This window comes from Rhinolophus hipposideros, assembly GCF_964194185.1.
Source record: "Rhinolophus hipposideros genome assembly, chromosome: 23".
NCBI lineage: Eukaryota > Metazoa > Chordata > Mammalia > Chiroptera > Rhinolophidae > Rhinolophus > Rhinolophus hipposideros.
In genome coordinates this window covers 23,022,262-23,035,707 of record NC_138069.1, presented here as the reverse complement: position 1 = coordinate 23,035,707, position 13,446 = coordinate 23,022,262, and the positions used below count along the sequence as shown (strand labels likewise).

At 51.7% G+C, this 13,446-nt stretch overlaps 1 protein-coding gene across 1 annotated transcript in view; it reads right to left on the bottom strand.

The window, feature by feature from the left end:
- PPARGC1B (PPARG coactivator 1 beta) overlaps nt 1-12,599 on the bottom strand; it is a 97,719-nt gene extending 85,120 nt beyond the window's left edge. The window contains exon 1 of the mRNA XM_081034832.1: nt 12,432-12,599. Coding sequence (XP_080890958.1) covers nt 12,432-12,509 — 78 coding nt within the window. The 5' untranslated portion in view covers nt 12,510-12,599. The remainder of the gene's footprint in view (nt 1-12,431) is intronic.
- Nucleotides 12,600-13,446: the final 847 nt, after the last annotated feature.

The following is a 13,446-nucleotide window of genomic DNA, read 5'->3' as shown; positions in this document are numbered from 1 at the left end:
ACATTATTTTGGCCCCCTCTGTATTTGAAAACTGATTCACGACAGGACCCTATCAAATCACTCCCTGGGCCTCCATGTCCCCATCTGTAAAATGGAAATACTCCTCTCCTCCTCCCCACAACACACGATTGATGAGAAGATCAAATGGATATGCCAGATAAGGAAGCCGCCCTGCTTTCCACAGGCACTGTAACGGGGCCTTCTAGCGATCTGCTCCTTGGTCACCTGTCTCCTAAGTGCTACCCTGTCCTATGGACAAAGGCAGGAAGGAGGGAGAGGTGAGGGGACCAACAAAATTAATGCCAGACACTCTACAAATAGTATCTGATTGTTTAGGACCAAAGCAGGGGTGCCAGGGGAGAGAGCTTTCTGGAAACATAGAAGCTTAAGAACCTGCTCTCAAAGATTCTCAATCAATAAGTCTGGGATGGCCCCAGATGTAAAACTATTTTTTAAACTATATTTAAACTGTATTAAAACTATAGTTTAATACAGTTGATTCTGATATGCGCTCAGGGTTGAGAACCACTGATTAGTTCTACCAACCATGGGAAGGTAGGGTAGGACCTATTATTATTCCCATTTGGGAGCTGGTTAACGAGGGCACAGAGCAGCTGTCTCGCTCCTTGAATCACACAGCTGATACGTCATAAAGCTAAGATTTGAACCAGACTTTGTGCTCATTCATCACGAGGCAACACGATTTCTTCAGGCCAATCAGCATTTGCCACATACTCTTTCTACGAGCCCATGCAGCCTTAGAAATACAAGACAACACTCTCACACGAGGAGATAGCACTCACTTGCAAAGAAACTTTTTTGTGGCTAGACTAAGTCAATCATCTGGGGAGGGATAATGTGTGCTCACAATAAGCTAAGCTTATAAATAACGTTGAAACTTTGCCAGCTTTTGTTAGACAGTAATACCAAAACGTATTTCACTCTTCCTTGCTTCCTCGAACAGCAAACACTGCACAGAATACACCTTTCCTCAGGGATAACATGCTGTCTATGACCCATTAACTCTGTCCTTTTTTTATACAGTAATGTACTCGGGAATAAGAGGCCTCCTTGTCGCTTCACTCAAAGGCCCCAAGTGGCCTTCAGAGCTGCAGTCCACGTGTTTCTGCCTCTGGTGGAACCGCACCCCTGCCCAGTGTCTGCACAGACGTTAACAGAGCTGACCTGCTGCTTCTAATGTCACAAGGCCTGGACAAGACTGCCATGCTTGGTTAGAATTATGCGTAAACTAAGAGCTCATTGGACCAAAGCAAGAAGGGTGAAGGGTTGATCAGATGTAGAAGGGACTGAGACTTGAGGGGATTCCAAGTAAGGAAAGATAGACATGGCATGAAGTGAATCCTCTTGAACTGGAGAGTACAGTCACTGATCCACCAGAGTGTTCCCTGCCCCTTTTCCTCCCTGAATCCTCCCTTTCTTTCTCCAGAGTGGAGGCCAGCCTGTCTAGTCCCTCTGGAATAAACGACTGGACAATGGACATGAGACTCACTGTAAGGTGCTTGTTTCAACCTCCCTGGAAGGTGTAGGGACATTTGACGGGACACCTCCTTGCAAATACCGAGACTCTTGGAACTCTTAGCCCCTCCCCAGCTGGGCCAGAGCAATGCCCTGAAACAGACAGGACTCCTAACAGTGGTTGAACATTTCAGAGACCTGCTCACTGGAACTGTGTTCTGATAAACGTTTCTGGAGGCTCCAAAAACGTGTCTGCTTTTCATTCTTTTGTGTGCAAGGCTTATCTTGGAGACAAGGTCCGTGGGCTCCTTGTGGGGACCAGTGCAATCCCCCTTCACTCTCCTCACCCACACATCCTAGCACAGCTGCAAGCACGGAGATGGAGCCTCTGGAGCCAGGCAAATGGTCATTGAATTTTCTGAAAGATCAAACAGCATTCATTCAATATTTATCAAATAGTCAATACATATTTATTGGGGGGCCTTCAATGTGCCAGGAACTGTGAAGGCACTGGGGGATTTGATGGTGAACCAGCTTGATGGGGTCCCTTTCCTTAGGGAGCTCTGGTCCTGAGTTTTACATTTAACAAGGCTGCAGGGGAGGCCAGGGAGGGAGATGAACCTGGCACACAGTGGGCCCTCAATAAATAGATATTCTCTCCCCATTCAAATCTCCCCCAAAGCAAACCCTCTTCTGCAGCTTCGTCTCAGCTCGACACCCCTTAGAACCCCCTACATTATACCCTCTCTCCCCCACATCCCACTCACTTCCACCGAGCCCTACCCCAGCCCCCGCCACTGAGGCCAAGTGCAGATACCTCTTTCCTGCCTCCCATCACCCCCATTCCAGTTTTTCCTATGTGTTCAGCTGGATTAGCCACTCTGCAGTGGTTAAGACCATGTACTCCAAAGCCAAGCAGACCTAGGTCCAAATCCCAGCCTTACTACTATTTGCCTGGGTGATTTGGGACGAGTCACTGAACTTCTCACAGCCTCCGTTTTCTTGTTTGTCATAGTACCAACCTTACCAGGTAGCTGAGGATTAAACAAGATAATGTACCTGAAGGTCCTAGCTTTGTACCTGGCACATACCAAGTGGTCACTAAGTTAGCTATGTTCTGTGATTACTGTATTACTCCTCACTGCCTGCCAAGTCCAAACTCCTCACCAGGACAGGCAAAGCTCTCCTGTTTGGCTAGTTTTCTATCTTTTTGGTTTTGGGGTGGCTGGAGGGCAGATATAAGCTCATCGGGGTGACAAGTACAGAGTGAAGTACAGAGTGAAGGCAAAACACACAAAGCATCTGTAACAGACTGTGGGATCACAGAGCAAAAAGGGGCCACTTCTGAGAGGGGGGATTAAAGGAGGTGGCACTTGAGTAGACCTTGAAGGATGCAGTTGGCAATGGGGACGGGGTGGACAGATGTCTCCTGGTAGGGGCTTGGCATAGGAAAGGAACTGCAGAGCAGCACCAGCACCACAAACTCTGGAGTCAGCCTCAGTCTACTTAACTGTAAAATGGAGATAAAAGTGGGGACTACTTCATGGGGCTCCTCTGAAATTAAATGTGATTGTACATGTGAATAATTTAGCATGGGGCCTGGCAAAGTAATTGCTTGGAAGTGTCAGCAGCTGTTAACTGCTCTCATCACCATTAATGCTGATGGATATAGTTGAAGATGAGGCTAGACTGGGAAGACCTTAACAAGGGTCCAAGTTAAGAATATCCCGTTGTGCTGCTCTTGCAGCAGTGGGTACAGGGTTGCATGGTCACACAGTACTTGATGAATAGATGGAAGGATAAGCATCTGAGACCTCGAATGCCACAGCCAGGAGTTTGCTTTGCAGGTCCTGCAGAGTGGGCCTGAAGATGTTTTGAGCAGGGGCTGCTGTGCCTGGGATTGCCACCCCAGGATAGTAAGTGGCACCCTCCATGTCACCCTCAGTGCCAAGGAGCCAGGGCAGGGCCCTCCCCCAGTGACCTGGGTACCACAGTTCCCGGTGAGGATCCTGAAACCAGAAATAAAGGCTCAAGCAGCCACGTTGCCAAGGCTGTTTGCCATGGCAACATCAGGGAGCCACTCGTGGGCTGGCTGCTGCAACTGCTCAGGGCCTGGCTTCTACCATCTCCTCGCTCTCCCTCTGCTACATGACTATGTTCTGCCAGGCCAGCACAAGGAAAAACACGGCTGCAGAGCTGCCGAGGAACGTCCATCTCAGCCAAGCAGGGCTTGCCTGGCTGAGTTCCCAGACAGTGGGTCCCAGACAGTTGAGTGTCTGCCACACAGAGCCAGCGAAGCAGACAGCAGCCGGGGGTCCTGTCCTGCCTTGGCTGGGCGATGTGACGGCATTCCCTGCTCTGCTCCCAGTCTGTTTCCTCACTTCAAGGTAAGGCATTGAGCAAGACCGTCTCTCAGTTACTCGTGAAAGCTCAAATTTATATCGGTATATTTTCATCGTTGTCATTATCACCATTATAGTGGCTGCCATTTATTGAGTGCCTACTGTATGTCAAGCAATGCTGTAGGCATTATTTACCCTCTGCAGTTATCCTACGAACATATTATCATCTCCAATTTAGCCTATGAGGCAACTGGGGTCAGAGAAATTAGACACTTGCTCAAGGTCACACAGATAATACGTGGTAGACCCCTGATTTAAACCCTTGGCAGTTAAACTCCAAAGCCCAGAGCTCTTAACCACCATCGCATCCCTTCAAGCAGCATCTCACTGGATTTGCCTTCCTCAACATCAGTATTATAACACTTGCTAAGGCTGGATGGATTCCTCTTCCCCCAGAAGTTTAGGGGGAAGAAAAACATAATCCTCTAGAAGATCAAGGACCAAGAACTTGGGTGGGAAGATAAATAGCTGAGTCCGCAGTAGATGTGTCTGTTTTTAATACTAACAATGGCTCCTAATGACTGAGTATTTCTAAATACTTCACAAATACTGTTGCTGTTAGTCTTCATCAGTCCCATTCCCCAGGTGAAAAAACTGAGGCACAAAGAAATCTTGTGCCAAGGCCACAGGGCTTGCCCCAAGCAGAGTTCAGTCCTGGGGTTCAAAGCCCTCAGCTACCTAAACAAATAATTAGGCCAAAGGTTTTTTTCTTTACCTAAAAGACAGAGCCTTTGGGGCTAATCAATGGCTCTGTCCTCCCATGTAGTTATCCTGGTCTCCTATTCTAGACCTGGTAGCAACTCAGTTTCTGCCGTAAGGAAAGGGCGGGGCAGGGAGCCCAGGAGTCCAGCTGCTCCCAGGAGCCTGTAGATTCAGTGCCTGGCCCAGCTGTGTCACTGCCCGCCAGGCCCCTCCTCCCAGCTGTGAACCCAGGCTGCTGCCCCTGAGGTCCTGTCTCTCTCATTCAGTGGTCCTGAGAAATGAGAAAACCCAAGGATAACTGCAAGGGGAGTGAGTGGGGACCTTTGGGGTTTGGGAACAGTGAGAACAGAAAGAAAATGCAGCCTGTTCAGGGCTAATGGGTGGACTGCACTCCAGGGTCCCACAGCCACCCTTGGCAACAGTGTCTCTCCCAGGACCATCCACCCTATCACCTCCCCGAGAACGAAGACACCTCCACCAACAAGTCCTAATACTGGAAAAGAAATGGCCAAGAGTGAGGGACTTGGGCCCCCTGCAGCTGGGTGGCTTCTCCTTCTGTGCCTCAGTGTCCCTTCTTCTGGAAGGCAGGGGTAGAGCTGAGGTGCTCTAAGGAGCCTAGTCAGAGAGGGAGCTCGGACCAGCGTTCAAGTCCCAGGTTCGACACTCACTACTGCCTAGACCTTGAGTGACTTAACCTCTATGCCTCAATTTCATGACTTACAAAGTGGGGAAAACAGAAACCACCTTACAGTTATTAGAAGATACCCATGCGACTGTAATCAAGTCTCTTCGCAAATACACACTGCAGTCGTCACAGATGACATGATGTGATGAGCCAGTGGGTGGCTCAAGGCCACGCGTCTAAAACAGCTGAAGCTGGGTAATGGAGGCATGGGGGTGCACTGCACGGTTCCCGCCACTGGCTCTTTCTGGATGACGTTGACGTCTTCCATTGCAAATTGTTCAGAATACAAAGTTCTTTTCAAAGATCCTGACACCTAATTACATAAAACACTCTTCTGCTCAAAAACTCGTCTACTTAATGGGTAACCACCGAGCTAGTGTAGGATAAAAATATTATTTCTTGCCGTCCCAGGGCTGTCAATCTAGTCATAGGGATAAAAGATCGCAGGAACTCCAGGATACTAAGTGGCACCTTCCTCGTTGGTGGTGGAGGCAGAACAGTTAGCTTAAAAGGCTTCCCAGAGAGACCAGGGATAAGTGGGGGCTTGAAGCGCAGGTAGGCTATGAGTATATTATAATGGTAGGGGTGGAAGTACAGGGAAGATACTCCAGGTCATTCCACAAGCATTCATTAGTTTCTTCTCTCTCAGGAACACATGGTTTGAAGATATAAAACTAGAAGTGTGCCCTGATGAGGCTCATGGGCTGGCATATTTGTTCCCTCAGTGAGGATTTTGAATGACTGCTGTGTTTTGGGCACTTGTCTACCCACAGTGGGGAAAGAGTGCCGAATGAAACAAAAATCTTTGCTCTTGTGGAGCTTAACAATCTGGAGTGATTTCCTAAATAACACTTAATGTGACCCACATTAGAAGAGACGCATCTATTATTTGGTGCTCATTATAAGCCAGGCATTGTGTTAGGTGCTTAAAACCCATTTTGTCGTTCGCTTTTCGTTGACTCCCCGCAACCACCGCGTAAGGGAGGTAATATTTATCTTTTCCGATGAGAAAAATGGAAGCTCAAAAAGGTTACGTGACCCGCCAAAGGTCTTACAGCCAGCAATTTGAACAACCAGGACTCAAACCCAGGTAGGCTGCCTGCAAAGTGAATGTGATGCGGCCACACTGGGCACCCAGTCGTGCCTGGAGATGAGCAACAGAGGCATCACCAAAACAATGACTTGGGGGCTGGGTCTTGCAGGATGAGTAATGGAAATGGTGGAAACGCAGACAGAAGAGACAGAAGAGCATGAGCCTAAGCTTCCTCGAAGAAAATTCGTGACATATTCTGGGTGGACCAGGAGCCCAAAGGGAAAGCAAACAACTGAGGATAAAATTGGGAACCCAACTCTCTAACTTCGAGTACCTGGAGGCTCTTGAACATGAGATTAAACATTAGGCGTTAAGTGAATAGTACTGGGGAGCCATAGGTGACATGTGAGCGAGGGAATGACATCAGCCATGCATTCTAGGACAGAACCCCCATCAGTGCTGAGGACAAGTGGGAGGGGGCAAAGTCTAAGAGCTATTTGGTAGTAATTGCAGGAATCTACTTGTGAATGGGTAAGGACCAAGACCAGAAGGGGGGAGAGGAACAGAAAGGTCAATCTAATCCCATTGATTCTGGGTATCCGCAGGATGGATATGAGGCACTCAGCTGTCTTAGAGGAGAGTGATAGTAAACAACTCCGGCCATTCTCTTCCAAATGACTTTATTTGGGTTCCCTTCACCCTCGCATAACAAGAATTGTGCTTCCTGTTTTTACATGCTTGGATGGGAGTTAGTTCTCTATTTGATCCTGCCCTTCTAAAGTGCTTCAAAGAGAGAATTCCAAGTTTTGTGAGCAGCAGGCTGATGTTCATTTTGCACATATTGTATTATTTAATTCACAACCCTGAGCGTTAGGGCTTCTTAGCCCCATTTCACAGATGGAGAAACTGAGGCTTAGAGAAGCAGGGGGACTTCTGAGTTCTGCCTTTTCTCTATGTACTGTGTGGCCATTTGCTCAAGGTGCTAGAAGTACAAGAATTACAGAAATACAAAGGTGTCCCCATCTTCACGGAACTTGGGGTCAAGCAATCTGGAAACCTCCTCCACTGATAGTGGTTCTTCTAATTACTCAACAGGCAGTGTAGGTAAACTGTGATTAGCAAGTGTGTGAGTTCTCTGAAATTGTAAAATCCTCATCTATAAAATGGGAATAATAATAGAGCCTACCCTTAGTAGAATCTTTATGAGAATGAAACATAATAATGCAAATAGAAGGCTGGGCAGAGTGCATGGCATCTCGATGATGTTCAATAAATGTCACTGATGATGATGACGATGATGGAGATAGCTATCAGCCCTGCAATGCTGGTGTTATGTTATGACCTGACTTCCAAGACCAAGCCCCCATTTGCAAGGCTGCTTCTGACTCAAAGCAGTATTCTTTCTATTATTCCGGAGAGAGAAGGAAAAGGGTGACTCACGTCTGGCAATGGGGGAGTTTCTGGCTGGCTGGCATCAGCTAGGAAGAGGAGGGCCCCAAGGTGAATGGGAAACATGAGCCCCCAGTTGCTGGGCCATTGCCTTTCCTGGATTTCACAGGCATCCTGATCATTAGCACTAGTGAGGAAGCGCCAGTGAAAATAGAGCCCCGGCCTCTGATAAACAGAGCCAGCACACAGGTGAAGAAGTTACTCCCCCTGGTCTCACACAGGTGAAGAAGGGTAGGCAAAGGCACGCAGCAAAGGCTGCACTTCAACCTGCACGTACAGATGGCTACAACTATGACTTGGAAAAGAAGTTGGACCTGCTTTGGGGGTTGTGGAGGCAGCAATATTCCAGACCTAGCAAGTAAACACGAGGACTTCAAGCCATTTTCCCAATTCTCCACTGGCTTAGGTCCAGTTTTAGAACTATGAAGGGATAGGATACCAATTGAAAAATGAACCAAGTTTACAAACACGGCATTTTACAGAACAGAACCATAAATGGCCCATAATCCTATGGGGGAAAGGTTCAGCATCACAAATAATCAAAAAACTGCACATTAAAACAATAAGGGTGACAGAATTTATTGATGAACAAACTGGTAAAAATGAAAAACAATAAAAATACCAAGAGTCACCTGGGAATGGGAAACCAGGCATTCCCACACAATGCTGGTAAGTGTGTAAATTAGCACAATCTTTCTAGAAGGCAAACCAGAAATGTGTTTACCAAATGCCTGCATAGTTCGTTTGACAGAGAAATTTCACTTCTAGGAATTTAAATAAAGGAAAGACATATGCAAAGATATTCATTTCAGCTTACAATAGTAAAAAAAAACACAAAAACATCTTAAATGACTAACAATAAAGGACTGATTAAATACATTTTGGTTCAACCCTCAATGATACTATATAACCACTAAAATATTATATTAAGATATTAACTGATGTGGAAAGGCAGTCACAGTATATTGTTTAGAGAAAGAAAAATAAACAAGTTACAACAGTATGATTCCAAGTTACAATTAGTATATAAAGAATAACTCCATTTTTCTACAAAGATATAATCAATAGGAATCAATAGGAAAGAAAAAAAGTCTGAAAAGTACATATACATAAAAATTAATAGTGGTTATTTCTGGGTAAGATTGCGTATTTTCAATTTCTTTCTTTATGCTTGCCTATATTTTCTAACAATTCTACAATTAAATATTTTTAAACCATAAGAGGTTTTGGACCACATGATTTATAAAGTTCCTGCCAACACTGACATTTTGGGCATCTATGATTGATGTCCCAAGCAACTTCAAACAACCCATATTTAGTGTGGGCTTACTGCGTGGCCTTTGGAGCCTAAATCATTGCCCAGAGCTGCAACCCTTTGCATTCCTCTCTCCCCATACTCGCTGCCCAGCTGTCTCCCCAGCTGGCCTGGGAGCTTCCTCTGTCTGTAATTAATGTGCCTAGCCAAGAGCTGAGCAAAGGAAGTCAGTATGGTGACAGGTGCCATGGGGGCACAAAGAGATGACAGGCACAACTCTAGCTCGAGAATCTTATTGGGACACAGGACTCACACGCAAAATGCTTGGTTGTATAACACAAACTAAGAAAACCAGAGGTGAGAGAAAGAAAGCAGGGAAAGCCAGGCTGGGAAGGCCCACTAGATAAGGCCATGCAGGATGGGTGGGTGAGGGCACTGCAGGCAAGGGGCACAGCCTGAGCAAAGGTAAAGCCAACCCAAAGTCCTCTGGAATACATGTACCAAACCTTTCCAAGAAACTTTCACAATCCTTGGTCTGCTGGATTTCTGAACTTTGGCCCGAATGGGTAAAAGTTGAGTCTCTTAAACAGAAGTGCTCCCTCTACCTCACCCTGGATTAGCCACCAAAGACAACAAAAGTCTTTTGGATAAAGACAATAAATTACCTTTTTATTCACCTTTCCCACCCCTTCCAAAGGGAGGCAGGGAGGGTGCAGGAACCAGACATCTCACATGCAAACAGTGCTCACCCCCACCACCAGGCCCTTGGCTTCTCTTGCTGGCACTACCAGCCCCATTTGACAGATGGAGGAAAGGAGGCTCGGAGAGTTAAAATGGCTTGATCCGGGGTCACCCAGCCAGAGAGTGGGGAAGGCGACTCCACTCAGGCCTTCTGACTCCAAGTCCAGTGCTATTTCGAGGTAACACACAGGACCTGGAGTCAGGAGCCCTGGGTGGCTCTGTCACCCGCGGGCTGCGTGGTCCTGCACAAGCCGCTCACCCCTCACAGCCTCTATCCCCAAACTGTAAAATGAGGAGGAGGCACGCGATGACCCGCCCAGGTCCTCTCCTGGCTGGGCTTTCTGAGCCTTCTAGGGGCGGCTGCAAACTCTCCCTATCAATTACATTTCCCAAGTTAGGCCGGCAAAAATCACCAGAAGAGCTGCAGCTGTCACGTGGTTAAATAAAAAAAGCAAACGTCCCAGATTAACTTTCACTGCGCTGCTTCTGCTGACACCTGATTACCCAATTTTCTAGTTTCCTTGGGTGAAATAGCCCTCACTGGGTAGGCCTGCTGGGCGTCTGTCTAAAAGGGCAAATAATTAATTACTGGTGGAGCGAAGAACACTGAAGACGGAGTTAAAACCTGGAGTCGAGTCCATAATGGACAGGTCTTGCTCTGGGGCCCCGAACGCGTCTCCGGCTATTTCAGGCCTCCTTCGCCCGCGTCTTAGTCCCGCGTCTTAGTCGAAGGTTTGGAGACACTCCCGGACAAGCGCCAGGACTGAGGACAGAACTTCCCCAGGGGCACCCCGGCCCCTCCCGCACCCAGCCCCCTCGTTCCCGGCTGTGGGCGGGGAGTTCGGGGCGTGGGGGGCTGTGGGGGCCCGTGGTGGTGCTGGGGCTGGGGCTGGGGCTGGGATGGGCCTTCCGCGCAGACCCGGGCTCGGGGCGTGTGGCGGCGCCCGGTGACCGCCGACGGAGCTCCATCCACTGCAGTTTCGTCAGAGGGAAAGGTGCGCGCCCGGCGCGCGCCGCGTGTGCACACGAACACCCCCCCCCGCGCGCGCAGCCCACTCGGCACACACTTACCCCCACCCCCGGCCTCGAGAAGAGCGATCACACTCCATCAGCCCCTTCAGCCCCGGCCCAGAACCCACCCGAGAGCGCCCGCCACGGACCACGCGGGCCCGCGGCTCCCTGACGCAGGGACGTCTGCAGCGACCGCGGGCGGCCTTCTCCCGCGTGGGGCAGGCTCGCTCTCCGCGCCGTCCCAGCCGCCAGCCGGGAGTCGGCGCGGAGCTGAACCCCTAGGCGGCCGCGTCCCCTCCACGGCGCTTCCCCCGCCTGGGAGTCAGCGTGCCAGCCTCTCCCCGCCCACCCGGTCCCATGACAGCTGCGGCCGCCCAAAGACAGGCAGATCCTAACGAGAAGCAAAGTTTCCCTCTCGGCCCTCCCACCCCCGCCCCCTCCCGCTTCCCCCGCCCTTCCAGTGTTATGCAAAACGAGCCGGCCGCGGCGCTCCGACTCCAGGCACCGCACCAGCCCTCGCGCGCCGCGCCCGGTCCCACCCCGCGGCCCCTCTCGGCGCCCGCCGTGCGCCCGCAGCCGGGATCTCGTACTCGGCGGCGCCGCAGCCCACTTCTCCTGGCTTCCCGCAACCTGGCGCCCAGAGAGAAAGCCTTCACTAGGGGGCCAAACTTTACGCTTGCAACAGGCATAGGGCGGGGGGAGCCCAGGAAGGGGTAGGGGGCGCGCACACCGAGTGCAGGCATTTTCCGTAGCTACTTGTCCCAACAGCGCGCGCACACACGCACACACACACACCCCAGCCTCGGTCTCCAAGTCACCAGCTCCCTCAGCACCCCCCCCCCCCATACACACACCAACACACCACAGCACCCTCTCCTGTCACGCGCGTGTCGCCGGCGGAGCTCCCAGGCGCAACCAGAGCCCGGGACGCCGCCTCGCCTTCCCTTCCCCCCAACATCGCCAAGCGCGCACCCGGGCCGCGCGCCGCAGGGGGACCCAGGCGCCCCCAGACAGTCCTTCGGCCCCCATCCTGCCTTGCTTTTCCGCCGGGGGGGGGTTCAACCAGGTAGCGAAACCAGGAAGGTGCTATCCCCGCTTGCCACGTCCACGTGCCCCTCAGACCCCTGTGCCCTTAGCGGACAACTGGCAGCAAACTCCGCGCTGCAGGCGCCGATGGAGCCGGGGGCCGATGCGGAGCCGGGGGGGACTGGAGACTGGAGGTCCAGGGGACTCCGAGGACCGCGGCCGGCGCCTGTGCGGGGGCCACAAGTCCACGTGAAAGTACGGCAGCAAGTGCCGGAAACCTGAGGGCGCGCCTCCAGCACCCAGAGCTAGCCTGAGGGTACCCCACACCTTGGCGCGACTTCACCTCTCCAAGGAAGCGCGGTACCCCCCCATCCCAGCTCTGCCAGCGGGGGGTACGGATTCCAAGCGACCAAGGCTAGACCCTAGCCAGCGGCCGTAGCACCCCCAACGCTCCAGCCTGCGCAGGGGAACCTCCAGCTCCCTGCCCCCTTAACGGAGCACATCGCAAGGTGCATGGAAGGGGGACTCTGCAGCCTGGAACCCCCGACCCCTCAATGCGCCCACTGCTGCCTCCCGGTCTCCGCGGCTGCGGCGACAGCCCCCGCAGCTCAGCACCCCTAGCACCCGGCCCGCGGCCCCAGCTGGCTGTACCTGCGTGTCGGCGAGATAGTTGAGGAAGAAGGAGGAGAGCTCTTCGTCCAGCAGCGCGCCGCAGTCGTTCCCCGCCATCTTCCAGCCGCGGCTGCAGCGTGCCGCGGAGTCAGCGCTGAGCGGGCCGGGGGGAGGGAACCAGCGAGCTAGCGAGCAAGGCGGGAGGAGGGAGCGAGGCCCGCGGGAGGCGGAGGGCGGAGCTCAGGCCCCGGCTGCCGCAGGGCCGCTGGCTGCGGGGGCGGGGCCGCGTGGAGCCGGAGCGAGCCGCGAGTCGCGCCCCCACTTTCCTGCGCCACGTCTGGAGCCGTGATCCTCGCTGGCAGCCCCTAGCCGGGAGGAAAGCGCCCGCAGCCCGGTGACGATGCCCAGCCTGCAGCCCGATGCCTGCGCAGCAGTGCGGGCAGCCCCCCGCTTTTGCCAGAGCGAATCACGTTGCCTTAGCGTTGGGCGGGTCCTTCGAGACAACCTGCTTCTGCACTGCTGGGGAAACTGAGGCCCGGGAAAGAAGAGGACCTAGTTTGAAGCCACAGTGCACTTCAATAGCAGAAAGGCAAAGCTAAGATTTGACTGCCCCGGAGGCTTGAGTTTCTCTACCGGGGCTGCAAGGCCAGAGAAGGGATACCATAGGTCAAAGGTGGAGAAATCAGGGAAGGCTACTTGGAAGGGGTGGCATTTTTATCTTTTCCTTGAAAGACGTGTTGTTGACCCATATTCTGTTAAGTTTGGCCATCTCTCTCTCTCAGGGCTCCCTCACTGCCCTACACCCTTTCAAAAATAAAAACAAAACAAAAAACTACAATGACTTCTCTTGCCATGGGCCACAATGCCTTGAAGTAGCCAGGCTCCTAAGGGCTTCCCATTAAACATCTCTCAATGGGCCTCTACACACTGAGTGCTGCCTCCATTCACCTAGTAACCACATCTTCAGGGCCTCCTCCCACACTGTCCCTCAGACTGTCAGCCCATTCTCAATCCCCCATCATGGGTTCCCTCAGCCCAGCAGGCTTTGCCTCTA